The sequence below is a fragment of the Canis lupus genome, chromosome 10 (genome assembly GCF_003254725.2).
Source record: "Canis lupus dingo isolate Sandy chromosome 10, ASM325472v2, whole genome shotgun sequence".
Classification (NCBI taxonomy): Eukaryota; Metazoa; Chordata; class Mammalia; order Carnivora; family Canidae; genus Canis; species Canis lupus.
The window spans coordinates 22,341,819-22,366,539 of NC_064252.1; the positions used below are offsets into that span (position 1 = coordinate 22,341,819).

Here is a 24,721-nt window from a genome sequence, read left to right on the forward strand (position 1 = left end):
AAAGGGGGCTCCCCTAGCTGGGCATCCTGCAGGAATTCAGCCCGGGTCACAGGAGCACAGGAAGCAGTGGGTGAAGCAGAGCTGAACAGAGGACTTTTTCTGCAGAACTTCTCAGAGCCTTGACTGTGCGCCTGCGCCTCAAGACTCCCCCAGGGGGACGGGCAGTGAACGCGGCCTCCCAGCACCTGGGTTAGAACGGGCAAGAGCAAGGTCCTCCGGGTCTGCCCCTCTGCCAGCTGCCCAGCCCCTCCATCGACCATCTGCTCCTATTCCTCCCCTCCCCCACGCACTCCTGCAGGGAAGAGCCAGGGGCTCCTTATGGGGAAGCCTTCCTTCCCAGAGTGAGCAGAGAGCCTCCCTGCATTCAACCTCCTTAAACTCCTCCTTCAACTGCCAGTTTCTCCTCCAGAAGGGGCCCCACACACCTACAGAAAGCATGTGAATGATCAAGACACAGGCAAAACTCCGTCTGTGACTTAGGGCTCCTAGCGTGGTCACCTGAGGACCCAAGCACCAGTGTCTCCCCCTTTTTTTTAAACCAAGCAGAGCCCAGGGAAAATGTGTTTTTTCCTCCATCGGGTGGGGAAGGAGCATTTGTTGGGAGCTTTCCTGGTACAAGAGGCAAAGGGGCCTCCAGATAACCAGGGAGATGATCTTCAAGCCGATGTTAGAGCTCCCGGTGAGGGGCGCCTGGGTGGCTCAGCGGTGGAGCATCTGCCTTGGGCTCAGGGCGTGATCCCAGGTCCCGGGATCGAGTCCCACATCGGGCTCCCTGCATGGAGCCTGCTTCTCCCTCTGCCTGTATCTCTACCTCTCTCTCTGTGACTCTCATGAATAAATAAATAAAATATTTTTAAAAAAATAAAAGGAAAGGACTTCAGGTGAACCCCTGACTCCAGTTCCCAAGTGCTGCATGACCTCGGGCACGTTAGTTAGCCTCTCTGACCTTCAGCTTCCTCAACTGTGAAGTTATGAGCATCACACGAGACACGTCACCTGCACCACTATCTCCTGCCCGGGTGGGAAGATGGAGCAGCTGGGTGACTATGCCAGCTGCCACGACCGGGACTGACAACCACAGAGCTGGGCTCATCACCCCCACCTGCTCCACACAAATTCCTTCCAACGTCTACTGCTCCCGAAGAAAAGACGAAACAAATCTCTTATCCGGGGGGTGACAAGGAGAGCCAGATCCTGGCTGTGAACAGCCAGTTAAAGGGGAAAGACAGAGCCAAAGGTCATTCAAAAGAAACCCATCAGGGACACCTGGATGGCTCAGCGGCTGAGCGTCTGCCTTCAGCCCAGGGTATGACCCCAGGGTCCTGGGATCGAGTCCTGCATCGGGGTCCCCACAGGGAGCCTGTTTCTCCCTCTGCCTGTGTCTCTGTCTCTCTCTCTGTGTCTCTCACGAATAAATAAAACCTTTAATAAAAAAAAAAAAAAACAGGAAGAAATCCATCATATCAGGTAGTCCCTACAACCAGCATCATTGCCACTTGTCCCTGAAATGTTCCAAACGCCATCCTTCTGGGCCCAAAGATCCACGTGTCCCACCGAATGATGGAAGCAGCCCGGCAGCTGTGATGCACACAGCAGGTACCTGTCCACCTGGGCCGAGTGGAGATCCCCAAGGACCCACTTACCCCACCATCCTCACACCAACGTCCTCGTCACCTTCCTGGGAAGTGTCACATGGCCAGCCCAGGGCCCACGCTCGTCTAGACACCCCCCCGCCCCTAAAGCAGAGGGGGAGTAAGGGCCGGCCTGGGTGTAACACCTGCTGAAAGTGGTCAGAAACAGGGGGCACTCACTGGCCAGGAGGGGTGCGACTGGAGGACGCGTTAGAAGCCCAGATGCATGCCAGGCCAGCGGGCACTCGGCGGGGAGCCGGGGGACACACATCAGGGGCATATATGGGCACGGGCAGGGTCGTCATGACTTGGCGATTTGCAGAAAAGGCCTCTTTAGGGCGCTCTGAGGAAGGCACGAGGGATCGGGGTGCCCGGGGGACAGGCTGCTTCCAGATGATAGAACTCCGCTGACCACGAAACACTATTTTCATCGTCACGGCCAACGGCCTCGTGGGCCAACAAACTGCCCCGGGAGAACCGCCCCACAGCGCACAGAGAAGGAAGGAAGGGAGTCTCCAGTCCTGTGGTGCGACCGGAGTGGTGATCACTTGGCTCAGGGGACAAACAGAACCGCAGACGCTAGCCTCCGATAAGCCTCCGATAAGCCTCCGATAAGCCTCCGATCTGGACCTGGGGCTGGAGGCTGGGCCCCCGGGGGGAGGGCCCAGCGGCTGCCAACGACGTCAGGAGCCCCCGCGCCCACGAGCAACACTTGTCACCCCGTCTCCACGACAACAGAAATCAGATACCAGAAACAGAAAGCCGGAGCCACCCAAACTGCGGAGGCTTGTAGACCTGCTCTGGGTGCTGCTCACTTCCCAGGGCAGAGGGACCCAGGAAGATCCTGGAATTGGGGGGCAGGGGAGGGGGCGGGGGGGGCAGTGCAGAACTAGATCTCCTCCCCCTCTGGCCACCAGGTAGATCTCTGGGTTTCAAAAAAAAGCGAGGCCCACGGACATCTGGGGGGCTCAGAGGTTGAGCAGCTGCCTTTGGCTCAGGGCATGATCCTGAGGTCCTGGGATCGAGTCCCACATGGGGCTCCCGGCAGGGAGCCCGCTTCCCCCTCTGCCTGTGTCTCTGCCTCTCTCTGTGTCTCTCATGAGTAAATAAATAAAATAAAATAAAATAAAAAAGCAGGGCCCAGCCACCCACCAGCGGGGTGACCTGCACGGGCTACATGTCTGTGTTTCCACATCTATAAGACAGGGTTCCCAACCATAACTGAGCTCGTGGGGTTGTCACGGGGTAAACGAGTTTCTGCGGCACCTGGCACCGGGAAGCACCATTAGCTCTTATCTGTGATCATTACTAGCCATCCCCAGCTCCCAGGGAAACACATTCTGCTCGGTGGTGTTGTGTGATGAGCCACCGGCCCCGGGCTGGCTTCAGTGGGGAGGGCATGAGCCCGACCGAGACACGGGGGTACCCGGAGCTGGCCCTCCTGGTGGCAGGGTTCCAGAAAGGTACTTTGGGGCCACGAGCAGCCATGAGCATCATGATGCCACCCTCCCACGCACCCCCGCCCCACCCCGCACTCCACCCCACTAGACATGGTACAAACCCATGGTCACATGGAGGTGAGACCAGGGAAGTGGCCCAGCAAGTACTAGACGCCCAAAGCCAATGCAGGCCCCAGGCTGATCTTAGTTTACGGGTTCTTGTGTTTGGGAGACTATGGGCTACACTGTATCCCCTGCACCCCCAGAACACAAACGTCAGAGTCTTCATCCCCAGGATCTCAGATTGTGACTGGATTTGGAGACAGAGGCTTTAAAAAGGAGATTAAAGCAGGACACCTGGGTGGCTCAGTGGCTGAGCATCTGCCTTTAGCCCAGGGCGTGATCCTGGAGACCCAGGATCGAGTCCCACATCGGGCTTCCTGCATGAGGCCTGCTTCTCCCTCTGCCTGTGTCTCTGCCTCTCTCTCTCTCTCTTTCTCTCTCTCTCATGAATAAATAAAAATCTTAAAAAAGAAGGTTAAGGTAAAATGGGGTCCTATGGGTGGACCCTGATCCAACGTGACTGGTGTCCATGGAAGAAGAGCAAATGTAGACACAGACACAGACAGAAGCCAGGGATGTGCCGACCCCGAGGAAGACACCATCAGCCAGCCAGGGAGAGAAGCCAACCCTGCTGGCACCCTGGCCTTGGACGTCCAGCCTCTAGAACCAGACGTACCTAAGTTACTGCCGCTTAAGCCACACGGTCTATGGGACTTTGTTAGGTCAACCCTGGCAAACCCAAATTAACACAGAGCCCACCAACAGGACAGCAAACACCCCTGGTGCCCAGAGAGATGCCTCTTTTTTCTCCCCAAGATTTTATTTACTTATTTGAGAGAGAAACATGAGCTGGGGCAGGGGGGTGGGAGGGTTGGAGGACAAATGGAGAGGGAAAAGCAGGCTCCCGCTAAGCAGGGAGCCGGATGCAGGACTTGATCCCAGGGCCCTGGGACGTTTCACCCACTGAGCCACCCAGGCAGCCAGGCACTGCCAGAGGTGGGGAGTTATGGGAAGAGGAAGAAGAAACAGGTGATTTAAAACAAATTTGGGGGACACCTGGGTGGCTCAGCAGTTGAGCACCTGCCTTCAGCTCAGGGCATGATCCTGGAGTCCTGAGATCGAGTCCTGCTTCAGGCTCCCTGCATGGAGCCTGCTTCTCCCTCTGCCTGTGTCTCTGCCTCTTTCTCTCCCTCTGTGTCTCTCATGAATAAATAAATAAAATCTTTAAAAAAAATAAAAATAATTTTTTTTAGTTTAAATACATTGAATTTAAAAGAAAGATGACCCCAAGCATCGTGAAGCAGAGTCCCATGTCCCCAAGTGCAAGAAAGCTGTGACGTGCCTTGTGAAGGACACGCATGTTTTAGATGAGCTGTGTCCAGGCACAGGTCTCGGCGGCGGTGGTGGCAAGTTCCATGGTAACGAATCAATAATCTCTATCACATCAGGTGGCTTTAAACAGGAGCACACGTAAAACAAAGCCACATACTGACCAGTAAGTGAACGCTGTCCCCCCGGGAGCGGTGGTTCCGTATCGCTGACACAGTGTTCGTGGTGAGAACAAAAGAACCGCGTGGAACGAGGACCCACTCTATTCCAGAAGGAAGGAACGGAGCCCGGCACCTCCTCTCCTCCGCCACTTCTCTTCCTGAGCGACACCAGACTCTCCTCGGGGTCCCCACTCTTTGGGAGCTAGGTGCATCCCGACCTCATCTAAGCCCTGATGCCTACCGCGGCTGCGTCACCAGAGGGCCCCGACCCACCCAGTTACGTCCCAGCAGGTGGGACACGTGCTAAGCCCGGGGTCCTCACCCCCACCCCGAAACACGGGGACGGGGACCCCGAAGCACCCGGCTTCAAGCACCTTTTTTCACTGCCGATTTCTCTCGCTTCCAGCTCAGCCTCCGTTTCTCCCGCTCAATTTTCTGGAAGTTTCCACCTGAAAGCAGTTCCTCACCTCCGCCCCCCAGATACTGGAGCGCAAGATGCCCCGTAGCAACAAGCCACGAAATTCCTGTGCAAGAAGCCACCCTTCGTCTCTGAATCCTTCCCACCTTCTCGGAACATAAGCAAAGAGGTTTCCGCTGATGACAAGGAGAGAAAAAGCACTGCGCTGGAGGAGACCGCCACCTGGGACTGTCACATCCACCCCGCCATTATGCTAGGCAAACACCACCAGGAGAGTGACAAGCGCTATTTAAAATCAGACGACAGCAGTCTTTGTATCTGTTTAATGACACACCTCTGTACTTGTCAAACAAGCCAAGTGAGAGTTTTTAAGGGAAGAGCTGGGTGACATCCTTTTTTATAGCCAATATATAAGCGACATCAAGCACACAATATTCTGAATTTACACCCAACACCCACATTTCGTGGCCATGGCCGGCTCTTCTCTTTGGGACACTGCACCAGCTCAATCAACCCCCCAAGGCTGATAGTGAGCAGTGTTCACCTTAAAGGAGTGAATATCAGGGGGCATCTGGGTGGCTCAGGGATGAGCATCTGCTTTCGGCTCAGGGCGTGATCCTGGGGTCCTAGGATCAAGTCCCACATCGGGCTCCCTGCAGGGAGCCTGCTTCTCCCTCTGCTGTGTCTCTGCCTCTCTCTCTGTGTCTCTCATGAACAAATAAATAAAATCTTTAAAAAAAAAAAAAAAGAAGAAGAAGAAGAGAATGTCAGGAAAAATTGCTGTTTATCTTATGCCTCAAAAAACCGTACAGAAGGAAATTACAAGCAGAAGTTCATCTACAAGGGTTTATCAATTTCTAAGCTGTGGGCCCTGCACAGACACATGCTCCACCGTCTTTTTCAAATGAAGAGAGAAAGACCAATCCTCCTTCTCCCTTCAAAACCAACAAGAGACCTCAAGATGAACCACAGAGTGTGCAGCCCCAAGATAAAATAGGATTAGCTATGTGTTTACGACTTATCCCCACCACTCCCTCATCGATGAGAATAATCATAAGAGGAATAATCCCTGATGGGTTTTAGGCATCTACTAAGTGTGGGGTACCGTGTGTTGCAGAGTATCCCCTACCCCCAGAATTCACCACCACCGGGAACCCATGCATGGGACCTTACTGGGGGAGAGGGCCTTTGCGGGTGTGATCAAGTGACTAGGAGGCCATACAGGGTGTGCTTACAGGGAGAGGGAAATTTGGAAATGAGACGCAGAGGGAAGGCGGCCATGCGGTGACAGAGACAGGTTGGAGTGATGTGTCTATAAGCCAAGGACCACCAGAAACAAGGAAAAGGCAATCAAGGACTGATTTCCCCACTCCGCCACCCCCTGGGGGCCAGGTGCAGAGGACCGAGACTCGGGATCCCAGCCACACTTCCCATTCTAAGCTACAAAGTCGGTATCCAGTTCGTTCTATCCACTGGTTTCCCCAGCTTGGCAGAGGCAGGTGCACCTCTGACAGGTCTGCACAGAGTGCAGATGAATTCAGGCCTTGAACCATCATCCCAAATGGGCCGTGGGACAGCTCCCGGGATGCAGCGTGCCAGCAATCTCTGGGCCTCGTCCCTGGCTGCAATCCAGCACGAGCCTCTTCTCTGGTCTTTGGATTTTCTACAAGCACAGATTATTTTTAGCAGCCTTTCCTGCTCTCTGTCACCTCATTAGTTTTAGAACCAAATAATCCCATTATATGTGACTTGATTGGCTCATAAAATTATCCTTCGTTCTAACAAATATTTAGTGAGCATGCCACCATGTGCTATATCTTGCCTGGAACATTACATTTCTCAAAAAAGCATTTACGCAGCTAATGATCACAGATCCCCTAATTTAATTTACTCTTAAATGTGTTTAATTCTCCCACAAATGGAACTACCAGCTTACAAACTGAGCATTTTTTTGCCGGAGATCCTCACCAGGGCCCCCTCGACAAAGACACCACCGCGGCTTCCCAGCCAGCTGCCTTTCTGAGCACTTCCCAGGTGTTGTTTCTGAGCCTCTTACACAATCAGCCTCACAACCTGGTGCTACGCCTGTCACCTGACAGAAAAACCAGGGCAGAGAGAGAGGTAGGGTAACTTGCCCGGCGAGATTCAGAAGGTTGGGAGCGCTACAGGCAGAGGTGGAAGCCCGGGGGCAGCTGGGGGGCTCAGTGGTTGAGCATCTGCCTTCGGCTCACGGCGTGAGCCCAGGGTCCTGGGATCGAGTCCCGCATCAGGCTCTTCGCAGACAGCCTGCTTCTCCCTCTGCCTGCGTCTCTCATGAATAAATAAATCAAATCTTTTTTAAAAAATTATTCTTTAAACTGTACATATGTTCTTTTGTATGTGCAACGTTTCCCAGGATTTTTGCCTTTATCTTTTAGATTCTGGTAAAATACGCACAACAAAAAATACTACATTTTAACCATTGCGAAGTGTACCGTTCGGTGCATTAAGTCCAGTCACGCTGTTGTACAGTCATCACCACCGCCGCCCCCGTCCACAACTTCTTCAGCTTCCCACAGCGAGACTCTGTCCCCACCAAACCACTCCCACTCCCCCTCCCCCAGGCCCTGGCGCCCACCACTCTGCTCTCCATCTGGATGAATTTGATCACTTTAGGGACCCCATATAAGTGGAATCCTACAGCATTTGTCCTTCTGGGGCTGGTTTCACTTGGCACAATGCCCTCAAGGAACGCTCGTGTAGTCACAGGCATCAGAATTTCCTTCCTTGTCAAGGCTGAATCACAGGCCATGTACGGAGGGACCGCATTTAGTTTATTGTCCATCAATCGACGCACAGATTATTTCCAGCTTTGGGCTACTGTGAATCATGCTGCCATGTCATGATATATATTTTAATGACCATGTTCCCGAGGAGGAGGGAGCTACATAAAAACAGAGGCACACTGTGTGCTTTCCGGGTACCAAACCATCACAGCGGCTCTCATGCAAAGTGATCTCGGGCTTGCTTATCCGCGCTGCCAGGATTATGCTCTAATCCTCCCTCTAGGTCATCACCGTGGAAGGTAGCAATAACAGAACGTGTTAAATGGCCATCTCTTGGAGAACATTCTAGAAAGCAGAACATGTCAGATGCGGGGTCTTGTGATTGTTGGTTGACACCATGGCTGGCAAAGTGTAGCCAGTTGGGCCCAAGTCTGGCCCAACGCCTACTTTTGCAAAAAGGTTTTATTGGCACGTGACCACACCTGGATGTATATGTGTCGTCTCCGGCGGCGGTGCTGATGGTCTCCACAGAGACCAGCTGGCTCACAAAGTCTGAAATTCTACTCTTTGGACCCTTGCAAGAAAAGATTCCCGACCTTACCAGAATTCATAACACAAGTGTTTCACGCTTTCAAGGGGCGGGGGATTTAGGACCAGGTGAGAGCAGAGCACAAATCTTTCCAGCACACCCAGAACCAGGTGAGGAGAAAGCGAGTCTGAAGTCCTTCAGCCTCTCCCGGATCCCGGCTCTGGCAGGCCGCACGCACGCACGCACGCACGCACACACACGAGGATGGAGAGGCCTGGTCCTCGCTCACACCACCCCCCGGGCGGCGGACCCGTCTACGAGCACTACCAGTGCATCGCCCCTAACTCTACGCCCACGTGCGACTTTCCACTTTCACTCACAACCTCAGTGGCAGGAGAACCACAGACGCAATGAGCAGGTCCCATGCCAGATGATGACAATGATGGCACTGGTCGTACAGGCTGCTGTAACAGATGGCCACAAACCTGGAGGCTTAACACAGACATTTGTACCCTCCCAGGCTGGGGGCCACAAGTCTGGGAGCAAGGTGGCAGGGCCGTGCTCCCTCTGACGGCTCCAGGGAAGGGTCCTTCCTCCCCTCTCCCTGGGGTCCGGTGGTGGCCATCAGACCCCAGCGCTCCTTGGCTGGTGGCTGCCATGGTCACGTGGCCTTCTCCCCATGTGTCACCCCATCACCCTCCTCTGAACACACTGGATGAGAGACCCAACCCACTCTGGGACCCCATCTGAACCTACATCTAAATCACATCTGCAAAGACCCGGTTTCCAAACGAGGTCACATTCCCAGGGCCCCAGGGTCAGGACTTGAACACATCTTTGGGGAGGGAGCAGAGGGGGATACAACTCAGCCCATCGCAGAGACCTCCGCTCAATCTCCTTCCACAGCTCTCTCCTTCTGGGCCTGCTGCATGATGCTAACAGGAGCAAAGTGCCGCCTGGCATGAGCTTCACTTTGTAAATGCATGCCAACTATAGAAAGTGCTCCCTCCATCAAGAGGGAATGTGGGTGCTTGCCTTTCTCCCTCTTCCCGCTGTGGCTAAGTCTGAAACTAACTCCCTGAGACACAGAACCACTCACCTGGCTCATGTCAGGGCCTCTGGGGCCTCCTTCACCACCAAACGCCCAGGGATGGAGTCACGGGCTATACACGGCTGAAGCCCAACCAGCGGAACATTCTCCACTGAATGTTATTCATTATTAATCCCCCCTTACACCCCCAGGGCCCGTAAACAGCCCATAGGACGTAAGGGCTTTTCTGGGCCCTCCCTCTCACTTCCTAAGATTGATACATATACTGCAGCAGGGACTGTGCAGCCACAAAACACAGGTCTTTGATGACATGGCACCTGTCAAATGAGACCCTTTCTGCTAAGTGACAGGAAGACTTTTATGGCTGCCTGGCTGAAGTGCCATGGAGGATCTGTGCTTCTCCCATCACAGCTGATACTTAGCACAGATGGAGCTTGGGAGCCAGCAGCACTGAGAGACAGAGAGACAGAGAGAGGACAGAGAGCGCGTGCCACAGGCCATCGGGCACTTTATTCCACAGATCAGAGAAGCCAGACACCCTGCACCTAAAAGGCACAGGTGAAAATAAATGCCTGGCCTGGGCCCCAGCCACAATTTCTCTGCCCAATTTTCCCCTCTATGCTCCTGGTGATAAATGTGGGCGCACGCAGGTGATGCTGCACAGTTCACAAGGCCTTTTCTCACGCATTCATACGTTTTAAAAAATATTTTCTCTATTTATTCATGAGAGACACACAGAGAGAGGCAGAGACACAGGCAGAGGGAGAAGGCTCCATGCAGGGAGCCCGATGCGGGACTTGACCCCAGGACCTCAGGGTCATGCCCTGGGCCGAAGGCAGACACTCAACCACTGAGCCACCCAGGTGCCCCACGTTCACACATTTAATTCTTAAAATGACCCTGGTATTGGTAAGAGAGGTGTTGCCATCAATCCCCTCATTTGGAGAATGGGACGGGGCAAGGTCAAGCTCAAGGTCACCAAGCTAAGAGGGGACAAGCGACCTAGGTCTTGTGCCTTCCCACCAGTCTGAAGCATACAGTCTTAACAGGTGCAGAAGGTCCCGGGGGCGGGTGGGGTTGTTGGGATTCCTGTTCAAAGAACAGTTTAGGAAGACAGGAAGGACTAGTCTAATCTAGGCCATAGAGCGGGAGACAGTAAACCCCCAGGGGAGCCAAATCTGGCCTGTTTTTGTAAATAAAGTTTTATTGGAACACGCCCACGGCCATCCGTGTCCTATTTTCTGTGGCTGTAGGGGCAGAGTTGAGAAGTCACCGCAGAAAATAGAACACCTCCCTCCCCCCTGGCCCTTGCAGACCCTGCCGTGGGGTGGTGACTGAGCGGTGGAGGGAGGGATCTAGGTGAGCCCAGCACGGGCACCCCCCACCCAGGACCGAGGCACCCAGGACCCGTGCAGGGCTCGTTCACAGTGGGCGCGGGAGCCCATCCCCACCAGAGACAAGACGAGGCCGAGGCCCACACTGCCCGCACACCAAAATCCACTCGCTCCTCGTTCCCGGTGCTTGAGCCCTTGGCCCGGGCAGAGAGAGAGCCCATCCCACCCCGCCGCTTCCAGAGGAATAAGGTACCAATTCGAACTGGATTTCCGGCCTGAATCTCCAGGGCTCCTGCAGCCTCTAAAGCTCCTTGCAATGGGCTCAGAAGTCATGCCTATAATTGGATCATTCCAATGCGAAGGAAAATAAAAACCAATCAGTGGGGCCTCCGCAGCCGTGGGGACGCCTCCTCAGAGGGCTCTTTACTGCTGGAGAAATCGAATCGAGCTCAAAACGCCTTGCACACCGTGTGTGTCCCCCGCTCACATTTCACATGGTGGAGATTTGTACCCGCGCCGCCTGCAAGGTGCAGGGCACCACCCGAATTTAATCAGACCGGAGCCAACCCCGAGGAACAGACCTGTGGTTCTCGTCTGGTGCCTGATATGGGCAAAGAGGGAAGAGAAAGATCTCCCTTCCCGGCTGACGGCCTCTCCCACTGGAGGACGGGGTCATCCATTTGACAGCGACACACACCTTGCTCGCTCTGAAGCCGACCTGGTGTCCCACCCCTCCCAGGGCCTCGGTTTCCCCCTGAGGATGGGACTCCATCTTCATTTCAGTTCTCTGGGGAAGTGGCCCAGCCCAGAGCTGTGCCCTCTGCCTATAGCCACCCTGCTGGCTAAATCCAGCTCACCCTCCAGCGTGAGCGCAAGAGCCACCTTTGCAGGGGACGAGTCCTCCCTGATCTCAGGCCAGGGCTGGCCCCCACCGCACGCTTTAAGGTCCCTCCTTCCTGGGGCAGGACTGAAGCGTCTGCTGTGCTCCCACCTGCTCTGAAGAGAGGCATGTGTTTTGCTGGGCACAGTCCAGGCTCTAGCCCAAGCCCTGCCCGACAAACGTTTGCTGAAGGAACAAAAGAGTGAAGGCATGAATGAATGAATGAATGAATGGCTCCATTTTCACAATGTTCCTTAGAGAAGGCAGCTGGAGGAACTACAGGTCTTGGGGCTACTCCCCCGAAGTCTTTTTTTTTTTTTAAGATTTTATTTATTTATTCATGAGAGACACAGAGAGACAGAGGCAGAGACACAGGCAGAGGGAGAAGCAGGCTCCCTGCGGGGAGCCCGATGCAGGACTCCATCCCGGGACCCCGGGATCATGCCCTGAGCCAAAAGCAGATGCTCAACCACTGAGCCACCCAGGTGTCCTCCTCCAAAGCCTTTAAACCTGTGCCCCCGAGTCGTCTTGAGGGTTCTATGCCCCCACTGCATGTCCAAGGTGCTGTCTGGAGTGAAACCTCCCAAGGAGTCTTTCAGGGAGGCAGGCCAGGCCTCCTCGTGCCCATTTTACAGGCAAGGAAAGCAAGGCTGAGGGTGACAGGGACCCACACAGGCTGCCAAGGCAGAGCACTCTCCTCTCCGTCCTTGGGGTTCCCCATCTGTAAAATGGGTCACAACGGCGTCCACAGCACACAGCACTCGGGGCCGTGTGGTTCCAAGGAAGTGCTCGCCACTGAGGAGGAAGGCGAGACACTGGGGCCTCAGCCTCCCTACCGCTGGGCTCTGTGTTCAGCCTTTCCTCACTTAATCCTCAGAACCATCAGAGGTCAAGCTGCTGTTCCCACCCTCACTGATAAGGGCCCTAAGGCTCCGGTCAGCAGACTCTGGCCTCAGCCTCCAAGCCCCCAGATGCACCCTCCACATCGCCCACGGGACACCCCTCCCCCGCCCGCCCGTGACCTTCCCCAGGACCCTGCAGAGCCTTCTGTGGTTAACTCACTGCTCCGCAGATGCCGGCAGTGCAAGGGGCACCCTGTGCACCTCCCTTAATCAGGTGGATCCAGGGGCTGCTGCATAGGGGAGATAACCTGTAATAAAGACAGCCGGCTTTGCCACTGAATGATGGTCATCCACACCGGCCGTGGCCTCTATCAGGCTTTCCAGGTGGACACCTGAGAACCGGCCAGCTTCATCCACCTCCAGGGCCAGGAGTTCATCCCGCGCCAGGGCCCTCCCCGCCCCCATCAGCAGGGGTACCACCTCCCCTCTGGTTCAAAGTGAGACGCCAGCCAGGCACAGTGACAAGAACCAGCAAGCGGGCAACTGAGAGGGCCCCTGCCAGCCAGCCAGGAACCAGGCTGCTGGGCCGCACGCTCGATTAATTCCGGGCATGGAAAGCGTCCATGTACAATAGCATCCAAAGGTATAAACTACCCAGGGATAAATCTAACCAAGGAGGCCAAAAGCCCTGCACACATACACACAAAAACCTACAAAACACTGCTAAAGCAGCTTAAAGAAGACTAAATAAACGGACAGACGTCTGAGTTCAGGGATTGGAAAGCTTAATATTGTTAAAGTGCCACTACTCCCCAAGGTGATCTCCAAATTCTATGCAATCCCCATGGTAACTTTTATAGAAAGAGGAAAACCCATCCTTAAATTCCTACGGGATCTCAAGAGACTCCAGCCAGTTAAAACCACGCTGTCAAAAAAGGACAAAGTGGGAGAAATCTCCTACAGAGCCACGGTAATGCAGGCAGCACAGTTGGTGCCAGGATGGGACAGACAACAGACCAAGGCAACAGAAGAGACCGGCCAGCAGGTCAACTGATTTTCAACAAATGGGCCAAGATCTCAGGGAAGAAACAGCGGACAGCAAGAGCGAGGGGAACCCCGAGGGAGGGTCTTGCCCACCCACCAGCGACCGGGGCGCTGGGCCACATCGGGCAGGGCCACCCTGTCCCCTGCCCGCCCCTGTGCTGTGGGAGCTCCAACGCAAGGATGTCTTGCCCTACCTGGGAAGCTGAAGGATAATGAACGAGAAGGAACAAATGAGAGTGTGAGCCACCAGGCCGGAGCACCCGACGCCAGACTCAACGATAATGGTCCTCAAATTCCTTGGGACCCTTAACATCCATGGACTCATTCCCTCCCTGCATCTCTCAGAGCAACACAGTGAATGAAACCATCATCTTGACCCACAGAGTCGTAAAATCCGCTTGGTGTGACCGGCACATTGCTCTAATGAAATGAAACAGAATCGAGTAGGAAAGGTCGATGTGCTTCACTTACAGGAGGATATGATTTCACAGATGTGAATAAATGTAGGTTTGGACTGGCGTTTCTGTGTAAAATGCATTTCTTACCGTGGGCCAAAGTCAAGAGTTTAACAGGCGCTGTCTCAGCTCAGAGCTTCTGGAACATTTGTTGGCCCCGTAAGAAAGAACCTCATTAAAGTCTCCCTCCCAGGCACACAAGGTCAGGAAAAAATGCACACACAATTGCTGGGGGTCCCCATGCTCACTTTCTCAACGAGGACAGCAAGATACCTGCCCCCAAAGCATCAGAGTGGTGACAGGAAGAGGCCATCTGAGCAAGCACCAGCCGCTCATAGGGGACAGCTGCCACCAGGGCAGGGACTGGACAGGATGAGGAGGAGGAAGGCTCCACCAATCCATGTCCGTCCCCAGGGCTCATCCTCACCCGGGTTAAGGACCCCACCTTGGAAATAATGCAGGGACCCGATGTAGGGCCAGAGAGACACTGATGAGCTCAGGCTCCAAGCCCAGCTGAGCACTATTTTTCCTAACTGCTTGACAGACAATTCACATTCCATGCAATCTGCCTTTGTCAAGGGTGTGATTCGAGGAGTTTTAGGATATTCACCGGTTGTGCAGCCATCACCACAATGAATTTAGGAACATCTTCATCACCCCAGAGAGAAACCTGGTGCCCCATTAGCAGACACTCTCCATCCCCCCAAGCCTGCTGCAAACACTAATCTACTACTTTGTGGATTTGCCTATTCTTTCCATTTCCTAACTATGGATTCGCACAACGTGTGGCCTTTTGTGTCTGGCTTCTTTCACTGAGCATCCTATTTTCAGGGTTGATCCATGTTCTGACCCAATCCATCCTTCATTCCTTTTTACCACCGAATAGTATTCCATTGTATGGATACACCACATTGTGTTTATCCATTCATCTGTTCAAGGGCATTTGGGTTGTTCTCTCTTCGTGGCAATTTTGAATAGTGAGCAAAGCATCAACATAAACCTTAAAAAAAAAAACACATATAGATCTCCTTCAGGGACAGCACTCACACCCAAATCTGATATAAGCCAGCTAAGTGTGCACAAAAAGGATATATATCCCTTTCTTTCTTTTTTCTTTCCAAAGGATCTGCTAAACAAGAACATTAGGAGCAGCCTAAAAGCGGGGCTCTAAGAAAGAAAATCTAAATAATAATTGTAGAAACGTTCAATGAGGCCCAAGCAAAAAATAAAATAAAAGCAAAGCCCAGCTGCACACAATAAGATTGAAATTCTGCGTGCTGCTTCAACAAAATTTCAAATCATTAAAATCTCATTATACTAATAATATGTTTTCTAGTTAGACTTAACTAAAACACTCTCTTCCCCTAACACAGTGCAGACATTATCAGAAGCAGCAGCAGGATGCTTGAAGATGACAGCTCCTGGGGCACCGTGTCTTCCATCCCGTGGCTGCAAATGCCTGCAGCCTACACCTGATTAGGCAACAGGACAGAAATTACAACTGATTTAGGGGATGAGCTTCCCTCCTGAGCTCCCAGCCCTTCACTTAAGTTCTTGTTTCCTAAGCGTTCTTGAATGGAAGCACCTCCCCAAATATATCATGATGGTCTCATTCTATTTTGTTATTTCTTCCCTTTTGCCACCAGCTGGTCCCTGGTCTTCTCTTCCTGCATGTGTCTGTGATGTGCAAAGTGGGGAGTTGGGGTGGTGGTGGTGGTAGAGGTCATAATGATAGCTAATACCAAAAAAATAAAAATAAAAATAAAAATAAATTAAATTTAAAAAATAAAAATAAAAAATAAAAATAAAAAAATAAAAAATTATAACTAATACCCTAACAGAGGGCTTCCTACGTGCGTGGCCCAGGCAATTCCCCCAAAATGTTGTATTATTTTTTCAAACACAGAAACACTTAAAGAACTTGACACTAAACACGTAAAGAACTTGACACTAAGCATCCACTGCCTGGAGTCTACACTAACACTTTGCTCTAAGTGTTTCATTATGTATCCGTCCACCCCTCTATCCATCCAGCGATCCACCTGTATGCCTTTCCCACGGCTGCCCTACCAAGATACTACAACTTTAGGTGTCTTAAATAAGCCAACACAAATGTAGTATCTTATAGTTATGGGGGTCAGAGGTCCAAAATGGGTTTCACTGGCTAGAATCAAGGTGTCGGCAGGGCTGTGTTCCATCTGGAGGGTGTAAGAAGAATCTGTTTCTTTGCTTTACAGCTTCTAGAGGTGCCCACACTCCTTGGCTTTCGGCCCCACATCACTCCATGGACACATCTCTTTCTCTTAACTGACTCTCCTACCTCACTCTTAGAAGGACCTTGTATCTACCTGGACAATCTAGGAGAATGTCCCCCATCTCAAAATCCTTAATCCCATATGCAAAGTCCCTTTTACCATGTAACAAGATAGAGTCACAGGCTCCAGGTACCAGGATGCGGACATCTCTGGGGGCCATTAATCGACCTACCACAACACCTTTTCTATGCATTTCAAAGTTGCAGAGGGGGATACATTCCCCCTAAGTATCACTAACTGATGTTCAGTCTTTATTTCCAGTTCTTTTTTTCTTTTGAGTTAAAATATGCATACAATGCAGGACACCCGAATGGCTCAGTGGTTGAGGGCCTGCGTTAGGCTCAGGTCATGATCAGGGGTCCTGAGATCGAGTCCCACAGCAGGCTCCCCACATGGAGCCTGCTTCTCCCTCTGCCTGTGTCTCTGCCTCTCTGTGTGTGTCTCTCATGAATAAATAATAAAAATCTTAAAAAAATAAAAAATAAAACAAAATACGCATACAATGGAATGCACACTCTTAAGTGCATATCCAGTGAGGGTTGACAAATGCTTGCACCTGTGTATCTCAAACCCCCATCCAGATGGAGGACATTTTCATATTCAAGGAGAAAATTCTCTCCTGCTCCTCCCCAGTCAAGCCCTATCCCCACCCCAGAAACAACCACCATCACTTCGTTTCATCCACTGGAGAACTTCACAGAACTGGCACCACCATACTCTTTTGGGCCTGGCTTTTTTCCATAGGCATAGCGTTTTGAGGGTCACTGTGTCGTTGCAATGAATTCATACTGTACTTCATCCCTTCTCATCAGCTCAGTAGTCTGCCATATGAATATCCGCCCCCACCCGCCACCCATCCCACCTTGCTCCTACTGATGGACACCAGAGCTGCTTCCAGGTTTTAGCTATTATGAATAAAGCTATGAACATTCTTCTACAGACCTTCTTATGGACACCGACTTCCATTTCTTTTTTTTTTTAAGATTTTATTTATTCACGAGATATATATATATATATATATATAGAGAGAGAGAGAGAGAGAGGCAGAAACACAGGCAGAGGGAGAAGCAGGCTCCATGCAGGGATCCCAATGTAGAACTGGATCCCAGCACTCCGGGATCACGCCCTGGGCCAAAGGCAGACGCTTAACGGCTGAGCCACCCAGGCGTCACCTGACTTCCATTTCTTGAGTCAATATCTCAGATTGGAATTGCTTAGTCATGGGGGTGGATATATGTTTACTTTCTAAAGAGACGACCATGCTCACTTCCTAAGTTTGCACCACCCTACCGGCCCTGGAAGGAGTGAGAGCTCCAGCTGCTCCACATCCCCACCAAGGCCTGGGTGACCATTGCAGCTGTTCTGGTGGTTGTGGAGTATATCAGGTTCTCATCTGTGGTTCATTTCCTGGATGACTAATAACGCTTTTCTAAATGCATATTGGCCATTTGTCCATCTCTGGTGGAACATCTGTTCAAACCTTTTATCTATTCTTTTATTGCATTTCTTTCATTTTCTTATCATCAAGTTGTGGGAGTTCCTTACATATCCTAGATGCCAGTCCTTTATCAGATATGTGTTTTGGGAATTGTGATAATTGCAAGTTACAATAAGAAACATATATATAGGGATGCCTGGGTGGCTCAGTGCTTAAGCGTCTGCTTTTGGCTCAGGGCAGGGATCCAGTCCCGCATCAGGCTCCCTGCAGGGAGCCTGCTTCTCCCTCTGCCTGTGTCTCTGCCTCTGTGTCTCTCATGAATAAATAGATAAAATCTTTGGGACGGCTGGGTGGCTCAGTGGTTTAGCACCTGCCTTCAGTCCAGGGCGTGATCCTCGAGTCCCAGGATCAAGTCCCACATCAGGCACCCTGCGTGGAGCCTGCTTCTCCCTCTGCCTGTGTCTCTGCCTCTCTCTCTCTGTGTCTCTCATGAATAAATAAATAAAATCTTTAAAAATGAATGAATGAATAAATAAATAAATAAAATCTTGTAAAGAAACACATATATTTGGCTTTCACCCCAGTTCCTGGCCCAGAGTTCCTAAAACTCTAATAATTTCCTAAGTGATGAGAAAGAGTCACATTAGGAAAAGGCTGGTTGGGAACCCTGGGTGGTGCAGCGGTTTAGCGCCTGTCTTTGGCCCAGGGCGGGATCCTGGAGACCCGGGATCGAATCCCACATCGGGCTCCCGGTGCATGGAGCCTGCTTCTCCCTCTGCCTGTGTCTCTGCCTCTCTCTCTCTCTGTGTGACTATCATAAATAAATAAAAATTTAAAAAAAAAAAAAAAAAAAAAAAAAAAAAAAAAAAAGGAAAAGGCTGGTTGCCACGGGCCTAGAGAATTGGAACTCTTCACCCCACTTCCAGCCAACCCCCCCACCTCTGGGGTTACAGATTGAGTTCAATCACCAGTGGAAAATGACTTAATCCATCGTGCCTATGTAAAGAAGCCTCCATGGAAACCCAAGAGGATGGGTTCAGAGAGTACCCGGGCTGGTGAACATGAGCAGGTGCAGGAGAGTGGCACTCCTGCCCCACACCACCCCCTCTGCGTCTCTTCCGTGAGGCTGCTCCTGAGTGCACCCGTGCATACAAGCTGCGATCTGTCGAGTGAAATGTTTCTGTGAACTCTGTGAGCCTCGCTAGCAAATTAATTCATGGAATCCAAGGAGGGGGTCACGGGAACCTGTGACTTATAACCGTCACTCAGAAGCACAGGTGAGGACACGGACTTGCAACTGGTGTCTGAAGGCTGGCGGCCAAGTCTTGTAGGACTGGGCCCCTACAACCTGTGGGGCCCAACAACACTGTCTCCAGATGAACAGTGTCAGGATTGAGCTGAATCATAGGGCCCCCAGCTGGTGTCAGAGAACTGCCTAGTGGGCAGGTGGGAGGAACCCCACGTCAGAATTAACATCGGAGCCATAGCTGGTGTCCATAGAGTGGAACCAGTACCAGAATCCCCATAATATTTTCTCCCACTCTGTGGCTTGACTGGGCCCAGTTTAAATGAGATTGCATTTAATAACCACAATTTCCCCATAACCCTAGGGTTAAGTACTCTTTATAGAAGAGGAAACCGAGGCACAGGGCAGGGAAGTACCTTCCCCAAGGTCAAAGCTTCACAGCACAGCAGAATCAGTTCAAACCTGGGACATTGGGCCCCAAGATCCACAGCCCTAACTGCCACACAGATGCTTCCTGCTTACTCAGCAAACACAAAAACCGCTTTACGTGGCTGAAGATCACTTCGTATCATTGCCTTCCAAGAGGACACAGGAAGCCCAGGACTCAGGCCAGTGAGGACACTGGCACTGAGTCAACAAGGCCAGCAGGTACGTGCATAATGTGGTGCTCCCAGGGGGCAGAGAGGGGCCCCCACCCACTGGAGGCACCCATGAAGCCAAAGGGCAAATGGCTCTGGGGCAGGGGGCAGCCAAGGAAGATCGGGGGGAGGGGGTGCTGGCCGATGGCTGGGCAGGCGACACCGAGAGACTCAGAGTCAGCGGGGTTCTGGACTGTAGCCACCGCCCAGGGTCTGTCCTCCTTCTGCAAATGCCAACAAGTCCATTCAGCACAGAATGGACCTCATTTGCCTGCTCCGAAGCACCTTTCTGCCACCGTGGCTGAGAGCATCCCAACTGCCAGAGAAGAAATCGGCTTTCCTGCTTGACGGGAGCCAACTGGGAGGATCACTTGCAGGTGAATCACCTCCTGCGTGTGCAAGGCTGGTATACTTACAAGTGAGGCTGCCGGCCGGAGGCGTGACCTCTGCAAGGAACCTGACCTCACTTCCTTCTGCACCCTGTCTGCTCATCTGCAAAATGGGAATAAACACCCAGCACCCACTTCCCCGCTTTGTGCGAGCACGAGGTAAGGGAGTGCACGTAGTGTGCAGCGCCGAGCCCGGGACGTCTCGAGGGCCCCACATGGCTTAGCCATGAGTCCGGCTGCTGGAGACTCCATTCTGGCTTCTTCTCCTTTCAATATTTTCCTTCACTTCCTCTCTGATGATCTTCGATCGCTCGCTATCAAGGATGGGTACGTTCTCACTTTGAAACACAGTATTAATTTTCAAAACAGGAAACAAAAGAGAGAGATGAAGACACTTCCAATTAAGCTTTGGGAAAGAGTTCCTTTAAATTCCACCTGTACCGGGGATCCCGGGGCGGCTCAGTGGGTCGGCACCTGCCTTTGGCCCAGGGTGTGATCCTGGAGACCCGAGATCGAGTTCCGCGTCGAGCTCCCTGCATGGAGCCTGCTTCTCCCTCTGCCTGTGTCTCTGCCTCTCTCCCTCTCTCTATGTCTATCATGAGTAAATAAATAAAATCTTAAAAAAAAATAAACAAATAAACTCCACCTGTACCAACGAGTTACGAACACCACCACCAGCACAGCGTTCCCCTCTCCCCAGCCTGCGGCGAGGATGCTCTATTCACACACAGTGCGGCACCTGCCGGGTTCTGGCGGACGGCCACCCCACGGTTCCCCTGAACCCCACAGCTGCTTCTGGGAGGGCTGGATGCAAGCAAGCTCTGAGTGCGCCCCACGAGTTAGGGAGCGTCTGCTCCCTCCTTAACTTTTTTTTTTAAGATTTTTATTTATTTATTCATCAGGGAGAGAGAGAGAGAAAGAGAGAGAGAGAGAGAGTCAGAGACACGGGCAGAGGGAGAACCAGGCTCCACGCAGGGAGCCCGACGAGGGACTTGACCCCGGGACTCCAGGACCACGCCCTGGGCCAAAGGCTGAGCCACCCAGGGATCCCTCCCTCCTTAACTTAGTAACTTACCATGGGAGCAAAGCCTAGATCCTTCAGAATTATCATTCTTCATATCAAAGTATGAACATGCATAACTTTTTTTAAACAGGCTACACTATTAAGATGGCCTTCCTTGGGGCAAACCAACATTCGTGACCCATTCTGTTGGCTAAGAAGGAAAGGTTCAAAGACCCAGACGAAGGACAGACATTTTCAAAATGCCTCAACTCAAATGAGCTCACTTTCCACTGCTAACATGAAAGCATAAAACTGCTTACAGTCTGCTAACCATTCTTTTTTTTTTTTTTTTGCCAACCGTTCTAATGCTTTAAGCTGGCGAGGAAGCATCAGAGCACTAAGGTGGACGAGTATCCCTCCTGATGCCGAGCTGGCCTCCCTCCCCAGGGACGCAGCATCCGACTCAGACACACGCGAGGAACTTGCCGTTTCTCTGCAGTGTACACCTCAGCTGCATAATCACCGTGTTTCCTGGTCACACCGGGCCAGAAGTAGAAGGCCAGCATCCCTCAAGTGCATATTTTAAAAGGATTTCTGTAACTTGGTTACCAACAGCCAGCTAGCCACTTTGTGGAACATAACGGGAAGGAAGAAGCCAGGGGCACCTGGGTGGCTCGGTCGATGATAGCGTCTGCCTTCGGCTCAGGTCACCATCCTGAGGTTCTGAGACGGAGCCCGGAGTTGGGCTCCCTTCTCAGTGAAGAGCCTGCTACACCCTCTGCCCCTACACGCTGTTCATGCTTTCTCTCTCTCACTCTCACTCACCCTCTCTCTCTCTCAAATAAATAAAATCTTTAAAAAGGGGAGGGAGGGAGGGAGGAAAAGAAAGAAAGAAGAAAGAAGAAAGAAAGGAAGAAAGGAAGAAAGAAAGAAAGAAAGAAGAGAAAGAAAGAAAGAAAGAAAGAAAGAAAGAAAGAAAGAAAGAAAGAAAGAAAGAAAGAAAGAAAGGAAGAAAGGAAGAAAGAAAGAAAGAAAGAAAGAGAGAAAGCAAAGCAAAGCAAAAAGCAAAGAAGCCAGAGCTGTGGAAATGATAGAGGACCAGCCTGAGAAGGGGCTTGTTTGGGGCTGACAGTCACTAAACACTCAGCCCTCCCATTCGCCCCAGCCTGACTGGTTAGTCCAGCAGGATCGTATTATCTCCCACCCTGAGCCCAGACACAGCCTCAGAATCCTTCTTAACACAGGCGCAGGCAGTCCTCACAAACTCAGCTGAGTCTGCTCCCAAGGGGAAGCCGCCCTGCCACCTCTGCTCTGCCACCAACCCTCCGGCTCCGGTGTCCACGTCAATGCCCTCACTTGCCAACCTCGCCACTAACACACACTTACTTAGCACTCCCCCGACTGCTGACGAGGCTTCGCCTCCTTCAAGGCAGTTATGCTCACACCGCCTAAGGGCAAGTGCCACCAGGCTCTGCGTGAGCCCCATCGGGAAGGAGGCTCGGGGTGAGGCAGCAGACCGAGCGGCGGGGACGGGGACGCGAGCCGGGACCTGGCTCTGTCACCCGCCCACAGCCTCCCACGGAAACACACTGCCTTCCTGGGCGAGGGCGAGGGCCAACCAGCTGGGAAACCCACAGTGTTAGCACCCCTGCACTTCCCCACCTCAGGACGGAGGAAGAGAGGGCCCCTGGAGCCCCCGAGGAGTTCCTGCAGTCCCAATGCTCCAGGCAGGTAGAAAAAGAAAGGATTCCCCTAATGCAGGACTCCCAGGTGCCGTGAGCCCCACCACTCATCCCTTTCTTCTTTTTTTTGTTTTATACATATATATATACACATATATGTAAAATATATATACATATATTTGTAAATATATATACATATTTAAATATATACATACATATTTTACATAAAGTATACATGTATATATTTACATGTGTAAAAATATTTATGTTTATATACATGTAAAATAAATATGTGTACATATATATTTCATTGGAGTTCGATTTGCCAACATATAGAACACCCAGTGCTCATCCTGTCAAGTGCCCCCCTCAGCACCCGTCACCCAGTCACCCCACCCCTGCCCACCTCCGCTTCCACTGCCCCTTGTTTGTTTCCCAGTTAGGAGTCTCTCACGCTTGTCTCCCTCTCTAATCTAATGACAGAAAGCGGTCTCTCCTTTGAGTACGTCACTAACAAGTATCTCAGTGATGCAAAAGCTGCCCAAAACTTCTCGAAGGGAGTGCGTCCCGCATTGCGCTCTCTTTACCGCAACAGCAATTAGTACCGACGAGCAGATTAACACGGCAGTGCCAACACGTGCTCGGAACGTGCCCTTAAACGCACTGATCTGCTGTTCGGCCTCGATGTCATACAGTAAACAGCAAACACGCTCACGGGGAAGCAAAGCAATCCCGCACCTGAAGCCTGAAAAGCGTACGGCTAATGCCAAGGGAAAACTGCTTCCTTCAGGCCCACCTTTTATGCGACGGCACCGCCCATCTGAACACAAGAAAATCCTTAGGTAAAGTTACCTGCCCTTTGCCAACCGCAGCAGCCGAAGATCGATGACTCGGAGCACTTAAAAACCGCTCACAGCAAGCACTTAGCCAGCTAGGCCCTAGAAAGATCCCTTCATTATTCTGACGACCGGACAGGGAGTGTGATGGTGAGCAAGTTCCAGATGTGTGATAAATATTAATTCCAAGGAGTTGAGACGGGAATTCAAAGCAGAGCTCGTCTAATGAGTGTGGGGCTGCCAGGGCGCCCTGACTCTGCTGGGCCCGTGCAGGGATGGCCGAGATGCTGGAACTACACGGGGCTTAGCCGTTCCTAAAGAGGCCTCAGGACAGAAAGGTAGGGAACAAGAAAGTCATTGCTCTGGGCCCGGGATCAGTTTCTCTTTCTTACAGAAGCAAAGATCCCAAGAGATCTGAGTGGGCCACCGAGACAAAAAGCCCAGTGTGGCACGCGTTGAGGTGCCTACGTGTGTTTCTCCTGTAAATGCCGCCCCCCCCGCCCCCTCCCTACCCAGCAACAGTGGAACAAGGAGAAATGCTGGATTTGAAGATTGTGATCAGGATAATAATCAAAGGAAATTTCACAAAGCCACACCAAAAGCTCCCCTGAAAGTCGCTTCCTCTTGGCCAGAGAAAGGAAAAACAGAACAGTGGTTTCCAGTGATTTCCAACCCCACCTCCCCAGAGATGTTACAATCCAGGAGCCGAGCGGAGACACAGCTGACCTGACAGCGCATTTACTCCCCGACTACCAGCTGCTCCCACCGACAGAAGCACCTCAAAGAAGAGGCATTTGGATCTGGAGAAAGGGATGTGGAACTGCCTGTCTCCACCATGGCAGGTTCTGCAGAGAACCTCACAGGCCTGATGGATCCCAACAGGACCTCCACTGGCTTCTCTTATAAGAGACCGTTCTAGAACCCACACTGTATGTGGCCCTGGTCCTCACCTACTTATGTCCTTCCATGGTCTTACCAGCCACTCTTTCCCTTCTCGAGGTTAAGAGGCCAGCTGACCTCAAACATGACCTGCACTTAATGTTCTAAGCATCCTATAGAGCACCAAAGTGATCACGTGTGCGCCCGGAAATGCAAAGAATTCCAAGAGTCCTACTTCCCCGGCCAAAGAGACCAAACTCAGGACAGATCCTTTTCCTGTATGCTGCCACAAAGACACTATTCCAGTTTTATTTTTAAAAGGTAAATCGGAGGGCTGTTGAGATCTGCTATAAA

At 51.9% G+C, this 24,721-nt stretch overlaps 1 protein-coding gene across 4 annotated transcripts in view; it reads right to left on the reverse strand.

Annotated features, from left to right (window-relative positions):
• The window catches only part of PARVB (parvin beta), a 97,276-nt gene that overhangs the window by 67,020 nt on the left and 5,535 nt on the right, over positions 1 to 24,721 (reverse strand). The window contains exon 1 of one of the 4 annotated variants that reach the window (XM_035721763.2): positions 23,505 to 23,891. The exons of 1 other annotated variant lie outside the window; for it this stretch is intronic. Coding sequence is in view for 1 of the 3 variants with exons in the window: in XM_025457000.3 (XP_025312785.2) it covers positions 1,812 to 1,911 (100 nt within the window). In the remaining 2 variants the exon portion in view is untranslated. Of the gene's footprint in view, positions 1 to 1,643; positions 1,700 to 1,811; positions 1,943 to 23,504; positions 23,892 to 24,721 lie in introns of those variants that run through there. 2 more of the 4 variants (XM_025457000.3, XM_035721762.2) reach the window with 2 other exon arrangements.